This window comes from Vipera ursinii (genome assembly GCF_947247035.1).
Source record: "Vipera ursinii genome assembly, chromosome: Z".
NCBI classification, from domain to species: Eukaryota; Metazoa; Chordata; class Lepidosauria; order Squamata; family Viperidae; genus Vipera; species Vipera ursinii.
Window position 1 is genome coordinate 112,863,852 of NC_139517.1, and position 20,234 is coordinate 112,884,085.

The following is a 20,234-nucleotide window of genomic DNA, read 5'->3' on the forward strand; positions in this document are numbered from 1 at the left end:
AATTCTCGTCTGGCAAATCTTCTTGACTCCTTTCCTTGCTCTTAGTATCTGTGGCCAAATGTCGTCCTCTGAGTAACCACAAACCAATGTACTTTGAAGGATTGAAAAGTCTCAGAGGTGGTCCAACAAGTTTGATGAACAAAAGTGCTGAAATTGTCTTAGTCTTTAACGAAGCTCTTGTTGGGGTGGCAATTAGATTCAACTGTGAAAACCCACGTTCACTTGAAGAAATAGGAATGGTATTCAGAGTCGTATCAAATGCAACAGTTTTTCTGGATATGTCTTTTCGAGAATATATTCACGGGATCCATGAATCATTTCTCTTTTATTTAGTTGCAGTCTGATTGATAAGTTTCTAATTTCCACTTCTCCAAATGTCAGTTGAGTATTAACATCTTCAGGCCAATGTTTTAATCAAGTACGCGAGACCAATATGCCAATGCATTGTCTTTACTATCAAGTAATCTTTTTTCAATTGACTCTTTCAATTTTGTATAAAATATACTTGGGTCAATGGGAGGATCCTTTTTTGAATCTCTTTTGTGAAGTAAAACTCCACGAAAGCGAAGATCACTTACAGCAGCAACAGCACATTTATAATAGGGCCCAAAGTTTTGTCTTTTTTCTTCAAAAACTTGTACCAGTATTTTTATTTTCTTATTTGCCTTATACAAGTTGATGTTGCGGTCCTGTAGATCCAAACTTAAATCTGACAATTCTTGGAGAGCGTCACACATCAATCCTAGGTCCAATAAAAATTCTGTAAATGTTATTTTTCTTTTCAAGCCATCGTAAGTGCATTTATCATTTTTATCTCTTGTAGGATCATGCATTGCTTGTTCAAAATGATACACAAGGGATTCAAAATTATTCCATACAGCCAAAACTGTACGCAAACTAGATGACACCCATCGGGTACTTAAAATTCTTCCAATGTTCAGCAGCTCAGTCCCCAGTAATTCTGCACATGAATGCAACTCTCTGCTATTCTTTGGTGAAGCATGGTATATGACATACCGTTTATCAATAAATGATTTGAATCTATTTATTCCTGAAGTTTCCTTGGCAGCATCACGTACTGATAATTCTAGTCTGATAATTCTAGCACAATGCCAAACTATAATAGAAGGAAAACGTTCTGACAGCAATTTTTTCACTCCACTTTTATATCTCATCATCACAGCAGCGCCATCGCATGCCAGAGAAATCAAATATTTTTTCAAATAATCTTCTGTCATCCCATAAGAGTAAAGACATTGGAGTAAGGAATCAAATATTCCTTCTGCTGTTACTTTTTCAAGTTCTACCAAGTCCAAAAACAAATTTACTGATGAATTCATTCCCATACCTTCGATACAGTATTGAACAAATACTATGAGGGTAGGGGTTTTTTTTGCTTATTATGGTTGATTCATCAATTATCAATGAAATTTTATTATTGGATCAAACAATTACTTTAACCACAGTTTTCCTCATTTCTTCACTTATATGATTAACAATATATAATCTTAAAGGGCTTGCCATTGTGATAGAAGATTGTTACCACTGTTCCAGAGTTTGGCTAACTTAAATATGCACAGCATAATTAGATTTATTATTGCTGCTAAAGCTATGGATTATGGATTCACATTTCCCATGGATTGTCTTCTGCCCATGGGAGGGAAGCTTGGTAGATTCTAAATTTCATAATTTTAGTTATTCCTTTGTGGCAGGGTATATATGAGAACAAGCTGCAAAGGTCTTTAAAAACATGTTCCTCACATATTTATATTTTTGAATCATAAATATTAAATCTTTTTTTCTTCCCAATGATCCAAACTAATGCTTTAGAAATATAATTTCCAGTTTTAGCTACAGTAAACAAGCAAATTACACTAAAGCTAAATTTATTGTTACTTGTTAAAGATATTTACTATATTTCAGAATTAGTATTCTTTCAGTCACAATCTTATTCCTATTCAATTTGGCTGATGTAAAAATGTGATGTAAAATCATAAGCACATAAAAAGAAAACAGCAGAAACAGCTGCAAATTAACTCAACAGTTCTATGCTTAGCAACATTTCCATTTAATCAAAGTCCTTGCTCTTTCCAAATCTATTTCAGGGTTTACTTTCTATATACACAAACAATGGGAAATGAGTTTCTGGGCTGGTTCAAATTTTTTACACATTCCAAAAATTTCAGGTAATGTATCTGTTCCATATAAATATAAAAGCATGATAGGCTCTGTATTTGTACAATGGCCAATCATCTCAGTGTGCAGAAACATGGATAACTACAAACAGAAGTTGCAAGCCCTCTCCTAGACTTCAGAGTCATCCTGGTCAGATAGTCAGCATATAAATTTAATAAATAACTTTTTTTTCAAATGCCCCTATCAGGAATTGAATTTGAATGAAGTTTCAGAAAAGCAAATGTTCTGTGCTGGTGGTACTAAGCTCCCAAAGATCTAGCATGGGATAAATGAATTCTTCCTAATAAAAATAACTTCCTGCCTTTTTCTAATCATCATTTCTTCCCTGCAGCAATTTGAAAAGTAAAACAAAGTGAAATAAACCACTACTCCCTTCATGCAGGGAACATTTCCTTGAGTCATACTTGGATATCCTATTTGCAAATAATATCTTACTTACCTAGTTGAGATGGTGTAGTTGGGGAGCCTTCACTGCAACTTGCCTGTGCAACATTTGCCGGGTCTTTTGGCAAGCTCAGCAGTAATTCCTATTGGCTTCCAAAAGCCAATAGCATAGCTGACTCAGGAATTCTGGGAGTTGAAGTCCATGAGTCATAAAAGAGCAAAGCCTGCAATAAGTTTAAGCCAATAGCAGCACAGCTTGTGCAATTGTTTTTTTTTTTTTTGAAAAAAAGGTGCCGGAACGCCGTTCTAAGTGTTCTATGAGAAAAAAACCCTGATTACATGTATTGATAGCAGCGAGAATTACGTATGCCCAATATTGGAAAAATGAAAAGTCACCAACTGAAGAAGTATTAATTAAGAAAATATTGGACTGTGCAGAAATGGATAGATTAACTTTAGAGATTAAAGAGTAAGAGTATTCAGTTTATTACAGAACTTGGAATAAATTTTATCAATGGCTAGATAAACGAGTTAGAGAGAAAGGAATGTGATATGCAACTTTGAATTTATTTGACTAAGAATGTTATCATACATTGAAAATTTAGTATTGTTTTTGATAATTTATTATATCTATCAGTGTTATTGTTAGCCTCATTATCTTTCTTTATATATATTTACCCAGAGAACAAGCTGTTTGATAAATATTGAATGTTATTGGGGAAAACCCAAACCCTTACCTTTAACCTTTCCTCTACCCTATCCCAAATCCCCATTTCCCTACCTTCCTATAAAAACTAATTTAAAAAAATTCAAAAAAAATATCTCTGCTTTTGCCCAGTGATATCCAGATTTTTATAACTCTAATCCAGATAGACATGGCATAGCAGAAGCTAGCAGTGCTTTCAAATATAGAATGCTGTCACATAATTTTGTGCAATAAAAATGGACTGAATAAAAATAATTAATTTTGAAAAGTAGAATACTCAACATTTTAAAGTAAAGATAACGGTTTTCTCTGTCCAATTGTATCCAACCCTAAAGGAGATTGTCCAATTTTACAAGAGCTCACATAAAGTGCCAAAAATCTTATAAAATCTGATGTTATGACAGAACTCTGAAATGTTTTTAATTTTAGAATAAATTTATTTTTACAATTCTTAGTTTGGGGATTCTGTAGATATTATCTGGAGTTGCCGCTGTCCCTTAATATCAGTTAGTCAATATAATTATGTCTCTTAGCATGCTTCTCACTATATCTGCAATTTATAGTACTTTAAGTACCACTGAAAAATATATGTGGAGCCTTTTCCATTAAAAAAAACCTGGTAATAAGAATGTGGTATTATCACATATCATTATTCTATCCAGTCCAAAAATGTTATAAGAAAATCATGGAAAGGCTTTGAGTTACCAATAGAAGAGTATATGTATACATCAGGGTTGAACTGTGGGGTCCTTGGTGCTGTCTGAGCTTGGTGATTTTCTTGCAGATGTTTCATTACAAAAATAGGTAATATCATCAATGCATCATTCTAGCACTGATAGTCATACTTAGTTTGGTAATGAAGTATATGCAAGAAAACAACTAAATTCAGAAAGCACCATGGACTCTGTATGTTTTAGACTGTTTGTCTACCTATTAGCATAATAACTGTTTCAAAATAATAGGACCAAGTCTGCTGTGAAAAAGAAACTGTCACAGGTAAAACTGAGTTCAGAATGTCAAGTCTGGCAGTGGCCAGAGACAAAAAAAATCCAGAAAAGTTTCCCAATGCATCCCTCTAGGACAGGGGTGTCAAACTGCCGGCCCACGGGCTGCTTGCATCATATGGAGACCGCGCCAGCCCCAGCTCCAGCAATGCAAAAAACGTCACGATATGTCACGATACATCACATGACACGGCAAATTTGACACCTATGCTCTAGGACTTGCAGCTGGGCAGTTCCTTGGAGTGCTGACCACCTCCTCGTTCTGATTTGCCTGTCTCACTTCTTAGTTTTATAAGTGGTCCAAAATAAAATTGCTCTTATTTTTTTTATTAAATTTGTTAATTACCCCAATCTTAGGAAACAGAATTTCATTTCTATGGCATTTCTAAATGTCTTGATGTCTTAAAATATGGATTTCTTACTTATAAGGCTTATGCATTCTACTACTCTTCTTTAAGTGCTGCTACCTTTTGTTCTTTTCAAGCTGTTACAGCTAACAAGAAATACAGCCTCAACCACAGCTGCATTCTCAGCCACTTGAATGCCACTAAAACATAATTATACAATCCAGACTGGTACAAGCTTGCTGTTCACAACAGAAAAGGTTTTTTTTAGTCCTTATGTGACAATGCCATACTTTTAAAAGGAAACAATACTTCACTCTTTGCTCTTTTATCATCCAGGTAAGAAAAACCTACTTAAAAATGCAGGCTACTTGATAAATAATGCCTGTTACCCCTGTAACTAGGTTAGTTCTTATCTGAAAAAAATACTTATTTCAACAATATCCCTGCCAGGAGCTTCTATTAATAATATATGAGAAAATATGTTCCTGGAAAAGCAGTTAGTTAAAAAATTAGTCTGCCTTGTTAGGTTCCTTTTAATTAGCATTTGTCTAATGTTTAGCAGGATGAAAGCTATAAACACTGTCAAATAAATATGTTGTGAAAGAAAACTTGGACTAGAAATATGTCAGAGATGGTCATTCTGGAAGCCATTCAATTGGTCCCATTTGGATTTTCAGAATTAAAGCTAAGACTTTTCAAATGAATACATGAGATACACGCAATAATAAAACAGTGAAGCAAGTCATTTGAAACACTATCAACCTTCATTCATTCATTCATTAGGGCAAATTAACTTTCCTTGGCACTCTCTTCATAATTTGGAAGAAGTTTTTTAAAACATGGTATAGAAAATATTTAAAATATTTAAATATATTTCTATGATCCTCCTTTAAGAGTTTTCCCCTTTTATATTTACCACAAACATTCCAATTCAAATCTCAGACTCAGTAATCTCAGTAATATAATTACTATAAAAAGTAGCTCCTTAGTTAAATACACAAAGTAGAATTTTTACTTTCTCAACAGCTATGTTTCTCAAAACAAAGTTCTACCTCTAGTAGCATGATTGCAAATTTTCCTCATGCTTCAAAAGTCCAGGCTTACAAAATTACAACACTTGGAATCCAGAATGTGTGTGTGAACAAGTATAACATAATCGTTCATGTTGTAGTTGTAGAACCCTGATAAGGCTTATTATTTTCTAACATTAACCCAAGCTAGTAGGATTTCAATCAGCATAAATAACAATTTCAATTTCAAGATCTCTGGGATTTTTCAGAGTAAAAAAAATTGCTTTGATGCCTTGAGGAAATGATATTGCTTCTCTCTTAATAATGCAAACTAACTTAAATCAGCTTTCCATTGCTGCATTTCAAATCTCAAATATTTTATTCATACACACTTAAATTAAATAGAGCCTAGCTAGGGGTTTTTTGGCACAAAGTATAAACTCCTCACTAAAAACGCTCTTTCTGAGATTGCACAAGGCTGGAACCTACAGAAACAAGGCAGGCAGCTCAAACAACAAATGTTTGGTTTTACAAAAGAACAGAAACTTTGTTTATAAAAATTATAAAATTTATTGGCTGCCATCTTTTCTCATGGTTAAGTGGTTAGTAAATCATTGTAATCAGCATTGAACAGATATTTGTAAGATGTTCTGCCAAATCTTTATAATTTCTTTGCCATTTATTGATTCTCTACAAGTAATTAAATGTCTTGAAATGCCTTGAGAAAATGCATTGAATTGTATACAGATTAATTCAGGGCATGAATATTTCTTTCAATGATATGTTTCTTATAATATTTGATATTAGTATATGTATTTTCATCAGCAAATAGAATACAATAGTAGAAATCCTTATTGTGAAATTATGCAGTTAAATTAGATAACCCTACACTATAATGTGCATATGTTGCCCTTGTTATATAAGATAACAATAAGAGGTTTTGGGATTTGGAGTCTTGCCCAGAACTTACAATCTAGGCATATATATTTATATATGTCCTAATTTTACACTATTCAAGTTATAGTAAAAAGCTAAAAAATCTGTTGTATATTTGCAAAAACCATGCCATTAAAACTAAAAAACCTCAAAATGTGGTTTAACAATATATTCTGAATTCTGCTCTTTAGCTAGCAGAACTGTACTTTTATCAAACTGGTAAAATCTGTAGTTTTTGATGATTAATATTGTAATCTGCTAACTTTGCCCATGTCACTGGAGGTGATGAAAGCTGAGTTAAGACATCAAAGGATCTTTTTGCCCATGCTGAAATATATATGAAATCCACTTCATTTTACAAAAGATGCATCCAAAACCTTTCAAGAAAACATGGGTAAAATATCAAACATTGTATTTCTGGAGTATAGTTCTTGAATTATGAGAAAAAAGCAAAGCTATTGAAAGTTATAGTCTTCATCTGCTAGTCCTATCTTATTTTAGACAAACTATCTTATAGCATAATCTTCTAAATCTTTGGCTAAGTGTGTAAGCCCCACTCTTCTCTTCTATTATTCAAGACTTGACTAATTTTAATGTTTTCTCATAAAACATAAACCCATAAAATGCTCCATATTCTCAATCTATCATAAATATTTAGACTTTCCCAGCCAAAATTGCGTATTCCTGACACTAGCTGTTAGAACCAAGAAGGACATGGAGACTTTCTTCAAAGCAGTTTCCTTTACTGTTCCTCACCTACAGACAAAAATCTTGCCAACCTGAAGCAAAGTTCTTGCATCATTAACTTCTTGGGATTTAACCCTCGCCTTGACCCTCTGCCTCCCAACCAAATTATCTAAACTTTGCTGTCTCTTTGTCCTCTGGTATGTAGCCCCTCCCTCCTGGAAATCCAGATTACTTTTCATTATAGTAGCCCATGAAAATGCAATAGAAGTGAAGTTATATTTATTTCCATTTGGAGATGCCAACAACAATCCATTCATTTCTGACATGGCTAAAATGCTTTTATTTCCTATTATTGGAAGGTATACTTCTACCTCTGCTATTTTGCTAGAGTCATAATGTTTCTTACCTCATTGCATTTGTTCACTCGTCTTGCAACAATCAGTTGAATCATTCCCCGTTTATTTCCCTCCGTGGACATGGACCTCCGCAGAGTTTCCATGGCATCTTGGTTCGTCTTTCCCAACAATGATTCTCCATTTACTGCGATTAATTGATCATTCACTCGGAGTCTTCCATCCTAACAAATAAAAGGGAAATTGAGACTTATTAAAAGTTTCTTTTAGGCTTTAGTAATTTAACAAAACCGAACAGAAAAAACATAACAAAAATTATGAATTTTTCATGCATATGTGTGAGTGTGCATGTGAGTGTGAGAGAGAGAGGGAGGGAGGGAGAGGGAGACAGATAGACAGACAAAGAGAAATTACATAACAGGTTCAATAAAAGATGACCATATTTTATCAGAATCATCCAAATATAGTGCATATAGTGCATATATTCATTCATAAATTGCAAATAATATAGTCAATTCACTGGATAGCTTAAATATCTAATGTTGCATATTTAATCTCTTGGCAAAAGTAAGGACACAGGGCATCCACTTCCATTGTACAGCTGTCAGTTTTCATGTAGTACACATGAAAATAATGTTCAAAATAATGTGTATGTTCAAAAATATTACATGAATATTTAAATAGGAACATTAAACTTTTCCTTAAGATCAAATTAATGTATATAATAACTTTTTACCAAAACATAACTTTGGAACATTATAAAAACATATGTTTTAATAAAGTATTGTTCTTACTGCATCTCCAATAATTTAATGATCTACTAATATAGAAGACTTAAGACAATTGTGACTCAAATTTCCAATGTTAAGCAAGATGGTTAAGTGAATCACACACCTAATTTTATTACCTTTAGATGCAAGTAATTTCTTATAACTGAAAAAGTTATGCAAAGAAAACTTAATTGTAATTTCACAGATTATAATCTTGACATGTGTAATGAAATCAGTTCATCACATTTCTTTCTCTTTTTGGCCCTTCTTGCTTTGAGATAAAGGTCAACTGTAAAAAGGAGATGCTGACAGAATCTCTTGTAAGATTTCTATTAACGTAGCTTTACAAAAAGTAGAACTGGCTGATAAGGTTTTATTTCCTGTCTATGTAGCAAGGGTGAAATCATAAAATTTATCAAAACAAGATTCTCCCGCCATCTTTTTCACAGCCCAAAATACCAGAAAGAGTCCCTCCTGAGTTTCTTGCCCTGATCATTTTGCTGTGCTGCCTCTTATCTGAATGTTTCCTAGACAGCATTCCCCTATCTCTCTTTTCCCACATACAATTACACACTCTGACTGGGATCACCCATTATATTAAATCATGCTGAATAGGTCACAACAGCTAGATGCACGCTAAGTCATAAACCATAGCTTATAAACCAAAATGGTTACTTTTCCCCAATAGTTTAAGCCAAAATCGACCAAATAAACTATTACTTACTACAATATGAGGAACAAATTCAGACAGATTCCATTCCGGGAGACTCACAATTCCTCAAATTAAAACCCTTAGTGTTTTGCTTTAGCAAAAACATATTATCAGAATAGACATGTTGTAAACCTAAACTATATATTATTATATTTAGAGCATCCAAAGTGCAGCTAGCATTTGCTGCATCATCATCATACTAATTATTCAAATGGAAAACTGGGAAATGGCGGAAGGAACAGGAAATAAATAGTGGATTGCCTAAGAGATGCTGGATTATGGAACATTATCTGACATGTCTGAAATACACTTGCCTTAGAAGCTGCTCCACCATTAATAATGGACTTCACAAAGATGCCAAGGTCTGCATGATTCTCTTTTGACCGGTTACCTTTCACACTGACACCAAGTCCAGCTGACCCAGAATCATTAAGAGGAACCTCAAAAGTGAGGAATTCTCTGGTGCCATCAGCAGTAAGAACAAGTTCATCTTCTTCTGATTTCTGTTAGAAAAAATTCAACATGGTATTATTAGTATTATTATTAATAATATTAATATTAATATTGCTTGTAATTATTCTTAACTACAACTACATAATATTTTGAAAAATGGTGGCAGTACAATACTACTGCTGTAATTCCTATTAATATTCTGTAGGGAAATTTGTAAGAATGGTACATCTGCCAACACCATCAAGTAATTTCTAGAACCAGATGTGGCAGTCTGCATGTTACAAGAGGGAAAAATGTGTGTATGAGAGAAAGAGAATATATGCACCCAGATTTAAATGTGGTACTTTCTGGATTATTACGAAATACAATTGCTTAATTTCCAAACAGGAAACTATCATTGGATGCATTAAACCTAATGTTCTGCAAGTTCATTTGCCCTTTGAAATAGTGGCATTTGAATATCTATGTTTTCTAAGCAGCAAGAAAATTACAAACAGCAAGCAAATGGATAAATACCAATTAGTCATTTGCGTAGGATTATTAATAATATTCAAAGAAATGGCAGAAAAAGAACATCTGAAATACAATCAGGTAAACAGCAAGTTCTTTTACTCTGAGTACCAGAGAAATTCTATGCAATGCACTACTGCCAGTATACTTTTCTTTTGTCTACTCTCCTTTCACAACTGTTCTCTTTTCACACACTCTACCTTTGTTCCTTTCAGTAGGCTGCCTTAGATCCAAATAAATAATAAGAGATATCCACCCTTCTGTATACTGCATAGAGACAGAGGCGTCAAACATATAGTGATGAAGATAAGATTATGTGCCATTTTGCTACTGTATTTTACACACTAAACGCTCCCACAAGCTACATATTGTAATCTTGTGAATACATTTGTGTTTGAGCATGGTAAGACCTGTGAGCAATGATTAGCTGCCTTAATAAGGCAATTGTGCAGACATAGCCATTAAGGTGTCACTAGATAACAATATCAACACATTTATTTAGGAAACTTATATATGTCTGAAGTTTTCCAGAATAGGTTGGACTGCAATTGCAATAAATTCCAGTTGCAAATTTCATTTGGACTGAATGAGATGGAAAGGATGGGATGGGATGGGATAGGATGGGATGGGATGGGGAGAGGAGGGAAGGGGAAGGGGAAGGAGAGGAGAGGAGAGGAGAGGAGAGGAGAGGAGAGGAGAGGAGAGGAGAGGAGAGGAGAGGAGAGGAAAGGAAAGGAAAGGAAAGGAAAGGAAAGGAAAGGAAAGGAAAGGAAAGGAAAGGAAAGGAAAGGAAAGGAAAGGAAAGGAAAGGAAAGGAAAGGAAAGGAAAGGAAAGGAAAGGAAAGGAAAGGAAAGGAAAGGAATCTTCTATTTAAAGAAATAAAAAAAATCGGGTCAGGACTTATTTTCTCACATTTAATATTGTTTTAAAAATAAGTTAGGCACCACCAGAATTGTGAAATGTGGCATTTGTAAACCAGAAATGAAAAAGATAACATAATAACTGATTTGCAATAACGTCCATTTTATCTTGATATGCTCTAAATTAAAATTTTCTTTGTGTTAATAAAAATAAGTTGAAACCATTTTGGCGATTTAATGAACTGCAGAAGAAATTTATTGCATCTTGTTTTATCAACAGAAATAAAATAAAACATCCCCATCAATTTATTTAGTGCAATGACTGAACAAGATTCAGCTCCCTCAAGAATACTACCAAACCACATTTGAAATATTTAGTAACTTCACAATACTCTGCTCAGAACTGCTGCTCTAAAGAAAAAGTCACTTCAGCTAAATGAAGGTGCCCAAGTATGTAATTTGCAATAAAATTGGGTGAGTGATAAAGCTGTATAGGTGACTTCTTGGTCTTAAACTCAAATCTCCCATTGATACCCACAGCTCTGGAACAGTTTTATCTTCCAGCTCATACCAAAGAAAGCCCACACATTTTCACATTCACTCCATGTTACTTTTGCTTCCTGTGCCTTGTAGTCCTCTTATCTTTTATCCATTCTTGCTTGGTAGCCATCCCAACAGCTGAAATACGTATTGATATGCAGGCAGTGTCAGTCAGAGGGTGAAAATAGCATTGCCATGCTGCTTTTGTCATTTTCAACTGAAGACCTTAGGCTGACAACCCATGTTGTACTCATACAACTTTTTAGTTGCTAGCTTGCTATATGACAAATTCACTTTTATAGAAATGTTTCTCTATTTTCCTCTCAAAGCAGAAAGTTGCAAACATGTTTCCAAATGGCCATAACATTTCTCATTCACTCAGGAAGATGGCAGATAGATACATTAAAGTACTAATGCAAGAGAAATCTGTGTGGACAGAAAAGATTTTTGTCACACTGGATCTGGCCATCATTGAAAGCTGGATATTAAGCAAAGACTGACCAATAAATTGCATGAACCTCTTAATATGCCATTTTGAAGAGAGAAAGAGAATCAAGCTACTATGCTGGGTGTATGACCATAATGAACATTTGATTTGACTAACCAGGCAAGTCATTCAAAAAGGTAAAACCATAGTTTAATATAGTGACATGGATTTATTTTTTTATTTCTTGCAAAAGCTATTCAGCAGCCAGAACCAAGTTGCACTGAACACAGTTCAAATCCTTTGCACCCGCTGAAGCAGAATTTGAGAGGGCAGGCTGCAGAAGACAGGACAGAGTTGAAACAACATAAATCCAATATATGAGTTGAAATGCAATTATTATCAGTGTACGATCTGTCTTTCTCTGGAGAGCTATTCTCTCAGCACAACCTACTTCACTAACAACTACATCTCAGCCTAATTTACCTCACAAGTCTGTTGAGAGGATGAAATGACAGCCTCAAGTATATCTGTCCTGTGGAGAAGGGTATACAAATGTGATAATTGGATTTTTAGGGGATAGTCTGGGCAAATCCAGGCTTGTAATTCTCCTGTGATATCTATACCCCAAACTCTTTGTTTGACAGGCAAAGCACATGAACAAAGCTTGTGAGATTTCTACCTTTTTTTCCTAGCTAGACTTCTATGACTCAGGGTATACCGATTTTGATTTGTTCTGGCAGAATTCTGTTCAAACGCTACTCAAAAGTTATAGAGGGAATAGTTCTGTTTTGCTCAGAGTATTGCCTCACCAGAAAATGTGTAAGATTTTTCCATCTCAAAGTGCCTCCCAAAGTGTGCTGCATTAAGATTTAAGTTAAAGATTGTCTTCCTCTTCTAGCAAGGACTTATACTGACCCCATGAATTCTAAATAAAATCTAATAAGTTATACAGGATACTTGAAATAGGTACAAATGAGAGGAGGGAAAGCTTGAACAAAGGCTTGCAAAGATCTACTCTTGATACCACGGCATAGCAGAACTTTCTTTGACTAAAAGTCATTCTGGCTCAGAATTTGGAGGATTATAGTCCCAACCTCTGTGGAAAGCATTAGGCTGAGAAAGGTAGAGAGTTGGATTAATGTTATAAATGGCTAACAAGAGTTGCTATTTAAGCAATTACGGAGTAATATTTAAAATATGAAACAGTTTGGAATATCTGTGTTGACACAGAGCAATAGTGCATAACCTAAGCAATACAAGACAAATGACATCTACTTAAGAGAAACTCCCACTTCTATAATAATGTCTCTACAATGTATTATCTATCATTTGTTTTGTTATCCAACTAAATCAAGTAATTAATTACTTGATCAGCTGGATACATATGCATATTCAAGTTACTACTACTTCACAATTTTAGACAATAAACAAAATGATTATTAGTAGTCCTCAACTTATGGCCACAATTGAGCCCAAAATTGAGTGGATTAAGTGAGACATTTCTTAAGTGAGTTTTGCCCAATTTAAGACCTTTCTTGTTAAGTGAATCACTGCAGTCGTTAAGTTAGTAACATGGTTGTTAAGTGAATCTGGCTTCTCAATTGATTTTGCTTGTCAGGAGGTATAAAAGATGATCACATGTGACCAGGACACTGCAACCATCATAAATATGAGTCAATTGCAAAGCGTCTGAATTTTGATTTATTTATTTATTTATTTATTTATTTATTTATTTATTTATTTAGTTAGTTAGTTAGTTACATTTATATACCGCCCTATTCCCTGAGGACTCAGGGCGGTTTACAGGGAGTTAAAAATCCACCATACAAAAGTTAAAAAACCAATTAAAAATATTAAATTACCCTGTATACATTAAAACCCGAATTAAAAATTTCTCCTCAGCCTGGGCCAGAGAGCTCGAAGAGCCAGGTCTTCAGGCCCCGGCGGAATGATCGGATGTCAGGGGCAGTCCTCAGCTCCACCGGCAGCTGGTTCCAGAGGGCAGGCGCTCCCACAGAGAAGGCCCTATCCCTGGGTGTCACCCGCCGGCAATCTCTCACCGGCGGCACCCTGAGCAGACCCTCCCTGTGGGAGCGCACTGGGCGAAGGGCGTTTGATGCCGGCAGCAGGTGTTCCCTCAAATAGCCCGGACCCAGGCCATGATCATGGAAGTGCTGCAATGCTCATAAGTGTGAAAAATGGTCATAAGTCCCTTTTTTCAGTGCCGTTGTAACTTGGAACAATCATTAAATGAACTGTTGTAAGTCCATGTCTACTTGTAATGTATCATGAGATACATTTGTGCCAAAAGGAACACAAAATAAAATCAAGAGAACAACTGGTAGGAGGATAAAGGTTATACTTGCAATGGTTGTCTTATTTACAATTCACATAAAGATTTATAGACACAGTTGTGACTCCTTTTGTTGCAAATTAAACTTTTTAAAACTAGCTAAGAGTGCAATGATAATTTTTGAAGAAGTCCGTCTGGAATTATGTAGGATGGCAACTCAGTATGATTTATTTCTAATAGACATACATAGGATCACACTGTAAATCAATTCTGCATACGCACTGAAGACAAAAATCTGGAATATGTTTCATGCTGATATCAAACAAAACTCTCAAACAGATTATTAAGCTGTCACAACTTTTTGAAAAGAAGGCATCACTTGACAGGAAGCTACATGGCTTTATTAAGAGTAATTACATCAAGCAACCTGATCTTTTGCAATAGTCTGACTAGTTTAGTTGACTTTAGGAATGCAGTGAACATAGTAAATGTTGATTTCAGTAATGCATTTTGCAAAATCTCCTAGGAAATTTTAATACAGAAGATGGTAAGGGCTAGAGTATATTACCATTAAATAAATGGTTGAATGACTGTAGTAGAAATAAATGTACATCAGTGGTTCTACATCAAGCTGGAAGAAAGTACTGAAGGTATAAAGCAGGGCTTCGTAGTGTAATATTTTACAAATGACTTGTGTGATTATGAAACACATTTGAAGATACTATTAAGATTCAATAGGAAAGGTGACTTCTCAGTCTATAATGGCAAAACAATTAAGAATCTGATAGCATTTTTTCTAACAAATTTTATTAAAAGGCTTTTGCAAGCTGCAGTTTACTTTATCAGATGCATGGAATGTGCAGACCAATATAAGATTTAAATTGGGTAAGGCAGGGGAGAATGGGGGAAAAACAGATGAATTTCAACAAAGAAAAATGTTGAGTGATACATTTGGGGAGAAAAAACATAAGACGTAGGATATTATATAGGGCAGCAATCTATGTGTTAAAAAAACTGAGTACCTTGGTGCATCACAAACTAAAGATTATGAGCCAAACATTGAGGCAGTACTGTGAGGCAGCACTCTGAGACAGCTGCAAAAAAGTATATGCAGTTCTAGGCTACATCAACCAGAATAAGGTCAAGATCAGAAGAAAGCATTTCTCTATTCTGTTTTGCTCAAACTCCAGCTAGAATACTGCAGAAAAATTATGTGGCAACCATTAATAAAACATGAGCTCAACTTAGGAAAACAAGAAAGCATGAGAAAGATGGCCCTACATTGACTCTCTTGGAAATAAGAGGGAAGGAAAAGAATCAGTGTCAGACTTTCAAAATTTTGTTATTGTAACCTATACGGATATAGTAGAATTCACGTATTTCTTATGGTACTTCCTTGAAGGATTGATTTCTAAAGCTAAAATTGCCCAGCAATGGAGCAGGAAATGCTGGATTCTCCTCTACTAGAGGAGCTTAAATAGAGGCTAGATGGTCAACCTTCAGGTATTCTCTAATAGTGAAGAGCAAGGGGCTGAACTAGACCATCTCTATATATTCTGTGATAATATGAATGTTAATTTTAATATTAAAAATAAATGTACTTCCAGAACTATGCCATCAAATTATCTTTATTCAAAAACAGCCTGTGATAACTCATCCACAAAGAAACAAGTGTATGTGATTAAATAGATGGAACACTTTACATTGCATTCAGAGATGTACTACAGAGCTAACAGTTGCTCTCAAATTAAGCACAAATAAAAGATTGTTCACCAACACTCCACTGATTAATTCTGAGATTCAAATTAAGCAGTGAAGAGATAATGCATGTTAGATAAAACTATTCCTGAGGGGTAATTGCATTAGTTCTAGGCATTATTGTTCCCAATAACCTTTGCATAAATAGCTACAGAAAGAAACTAAACACATTTGGGGGAATGAATCTCTCTCTTCCATCTTCTAAAAGCTATTTTAGAAAAAGATTTCATTTTAAAAATCTGAAACTATTCAACACCACCCAAATGGATGTACCTCGTATTTAACATGACCACTTTCTCATTATTCAAAGACAAAAGACTGCATTTTCTTTTATTTCTCTAAAAGCAATATTATTCCCAATCAACACATAGAACGCTTCTGCCAGCCTCATCACCAATTAATATCTCCCCATTCAGTAATAAGAAACCAATACCAAATGATACGATACTATAGAAGAAGCATTTGTTATATGCAATATTCATGTTCTGAAATAAGCCAGGTGGTTACCTTTACCAAAGTTTGTGTTAGTTAAGTAATATAAATCTCAGTGCAGTTTAAAATAACAGTACCAAGAGGTAAATAGTTAGAACACATTGTTTTCTTACCATATCAGTTTGGATTAAAGTCAGTGGTTTCATCCTTTCTATTATCCATCATTTATCACTGTTTAACTGCAATAAAAGTTGCAAAGGCCCCTGCTTAGATGCCATGATCAGATGTACCACTGCCCATCTGACTAAATGCATATCTCATAATCTAAATGTTGTCTAAATTTCAGTCCCAAACAAAGACTCCTTTACAAGATTGGGATGTAGGGGTTTAAAATGGAACTAAACAAATTTGTAAAGAGAGTTTCAATCAGTCTTAGTCAAAGCATCTAGACTGAGATTCACTTATTGGAAAAGTGGGTTCAATATGACTTTTAGTGAAGATGCTTAAGAATTATGGGAGCAGAAATACAACAAATCAGGTGGACACCAAGAAGAAGGTTGGGGAGTTGACTAAACTTCCTATTATTCCTCCAGAGAGCTTATCAGTAGGATAACCAGCAGAATCATAAGAAACAATCTTCCACCAAAACCAAGTTTCAGAGTGTCAAATGAATCTGTCTCACAAACACAAATAAAAATTTTGTTCTCTCACACATTCACACTTAGAATTTTTCTTCAAGCAAAGTTTAATATTTGCATCATAATTTTATGTAGATTTAATAATAATAATAATAATAACAACAACAACAGTAATAATACGTTGGAAGGGACCTTGGAGGTCATCTGGTCCAACCCCCTGCTCAGGAAGGAAACCCTATACCATTTCATACAAATGACTGTCCAGTCTCTTCTTAAAAACTTCCAGTGTTGGAGCATTCACCACTTCTGGAGGCAGGTTGTTCCACTGGTTAATTATTCTAACTGTCAGGAACTTTCTCCTTAGTTCTAGGTTGCTTCTCTCCTTGACTAGTTTCCATCCGTTGCTTCTTGTCCTGCTTTCAGGTGCTTTGGAGAATAGCTTGACTCCCTCTTCTTTGTGGCAGCCCCTGAGATATTGGAACACTGCTATCATGTCACCCCTCACCCTTCTTTTCGTTAAACTACACATACCCAATTCCAGCAACCGTTCCCTATATATTTTAGCCTTCAGTCCCCCAATCATCTTTGTTGCTCTTCTCTGTACCCTTTCTAGAGTCTCAATGTCTTTTTTACATTGTGGTGACCAAAACTGGATGCAGTATTCCAGGTGTGGCCTTACCAAAGCATTGTAAAGTGGTATTAGTACTTCACGTGATCTTGATTCTATCCCTGTATTAATGCAGCCTAGCACTGTGTTGGCTTTTTTGGCAGCTGCAGCACACTGCTGGCTCATATTGAAGTGACTGTCCACTAGGACTCCGAGATCCCTCTCACAGTTACTACTATTGAGCAAGGTACCACCTATACTATACCTGTGCGTTTGATTTTTCCTGCCTAAATTTAGAACCTTACTTTTTTCACCATTGAATTTCATCTTGTTAGATAGTGCCCAGTGTTCAAGTCTGTCCAGATCCTCTTGTATCTTAAGCCTATCTTCTAGAGTATTGGCTATTCTTGCCAGCTTGGTGTCATCTGCAAATTTGATGAGTTCCCCATCTATCCCCTCATCCAAATGATTGATGAAGATGGTGAAGAGCACTGGGCCCAGAAAAGAGCCCTGGGGCACCCCACTACACACTTCCTTCCATGTAGATGCAGTTCTATTGAGGACCACACGCTGAGTACGGCCTGTCAGCCAGCTACGAATCCATCTGGTGGTGATGCTATCTAACCCATATTTTTCTATCTTATCAAGTAGTAGGTTGTGATCTACTTTATCAAATGCCTTACTGAGGTCCAAGTAAATTATATCTACAGCATTCCTCTGGTCCACTAATTTTGTCACTTGGTCAAAGAATGCAATAAGATTTGTTTGGCATGATCTGTTTTTGACAAAACCATGTTGGCTTTTAGTGACGACTTTGTTTGTATCAAGGTGCTCGCTGATTTGTTGTTTGATTAACTTTTCCAGAATCTTCCCAGGTATTGAGGTCAGGCTGATAGGTCTGTAGTTTCCAGGATCTATTTTTTCCCTTTTTTGAAGATGGGAACTACATAAAACTTTCTTCCAGTCCTCTGGTAGTTCCCCAGTGCTCCAGGATCTTTGAAAAATATAGTTCAGTGGTTCTGAGATCACGTCTGCCAGCTCCTTGAGAACCTTGGGGTGTAATCCATCTGGTCCTGGTGATTTGAACTTGTGTAGGATGGACAGGTGCTCACTTACCATTTTCTTGCCTATCTTAACTTGCATTTCTATTCTGTTTTTTATGGCACTGTTTTTGGTAGGTTGGAGTGTTTTTTTCCCTTTGTGTAAAGACAGATGCAAAAAACAAGTTAAATAGTTCTGCTTTCTCCCTGTTGCTTGTCACCTTCTTGCCACTTTCTCCCACTAATGGACCAATCATTTCCTTAACCTTTTTCTTGTTTTTTATATGTTGAAAGAAGCTTCTTTTGTTATTTTTTACTTTGGTTGCAAGCCGTAGTTCATTTTGAGCCTTAGCTTTCCTCACTTCATCTTTGCAGGCACGGGCTATTTGCTGATATTCTGCCTTAGTTATGTGCCCCTCTTTCCACTTCTTATACTTGTCCTTTTTATCTTTCAATTTATCAGAGAGTTCTTTATGCAGCCATGCTGGTTTCTTTTGAGAGCTGTTATTTTTCTTTTTCATTGGTATTGTGCTAGACTGGGCCTTTTTTATCTCACTTTTCAAAATTTCCCAAGCTTCTTGAGTTGTTTTTCCCATTAGGATTCTCATCCATGGAATTCTTCCCAAGGTCTCTCTAAGTTTATTGAAATTAGCTCTTTAAAGTCCAAGACTCTAGTTTGGCTGTGTTTTATTGCTTGTGCCTCCAGAATGTTGAATTCCAATATTGCATGATCACTTCCCCCCAAGGTTCCTGTGGCTTCGACACCTTCTATCATTTCATCTCTGTTAGTGAGAATTAAATCTAATATGGCTAATCCCCTAGTTCCCTTCTCTACTTTTTGGTAGAAAAAGTTGTCTGCTAGGTTTGTCAGGAATCTGTTTGATCTTCCACTTGGTGCAGAGTTTGTCTCCCAGCTGATATCAGGGTAATTAAAGTCCCCCATTACTATTGTGATGTGCTTCCTACATACCTTAGTTAGCTGACTAGCAAAATGTTCATTTATTTCCTCTGCTTGGTTGGGCGGCCTATAGTATACACCTATGGCAATGTCATTTCCCCCCTTTTATATTGACCCAAATGCATTCATGTTTACAGTTTTCATCATTGTTGTGCTCTATTTCTGTAGAGATAAAGTTATTTCTTACATATAGAGCAACTCCACCTCCTCTTTTGTTTAGTCTGTTTCTTTAAAATAATTTAAATCCCTCTAGCTGTGTGTTCCACTGGGTTTCATCCCACCATGTTTCCGTAATGGCAACAATATCATATCTGCCCTCATTTACCTGAATTTCTAGTTCACCCTGCTTACTGTTCATACTCTGCGCATTGGTGTATAGACATTTGAGTCCTTTAGGACTGATCCTGTGTTTACTTGCTACATAACTTGTGTGTTGCCTGAGTTCCCCTATTTTCTTAGATTGCCGGGGACAGTGATATTCTGTATCAATTAACTCATTGTCCCCGTTTTTTAGTTTAAATATTCCTCCAGAAAAGCTGTGAATTTATTGCCAAGTAACTCAGTCCCTTTCTTGGATGGATGCAGACCATCTCTTTTGTACATTTTTTCATT

At 35.5% G+C, this 20,234-nt stretch overlaps 1 protein-coding gene across 6 annotated transcripts in view; it reads right to left on the minus strand.

Annotated features, from left to right (window-relative positions):
* PARD3 (par-3 family cell polarity regulator) overlaps positions 1–20,234 on the minus strand; it is a 671,095-nt gene that overhangs the window by 220,887 nt on the left and 429,974 nt on the right. For all 6 annotated transcript variants that reach the window (XM_083376219.1, XM_083376217.1, XM_083376216.1 and 3 more), the window contains 2 exons: positions 9,420–9,608; positions 7,677–7,847 (listed from right to left, as the gene is read on the minus strand). In XM_083376219.1, coding sequence (XP_083232345.1) covers positions 7,677–7,847; positions 9,420–9,608 — 360 coding nt within the window. The remainder of the gene's footprint in view (positions 1–7,676; positions 7,848–9,419; positions 9,609–20,234) is intronic.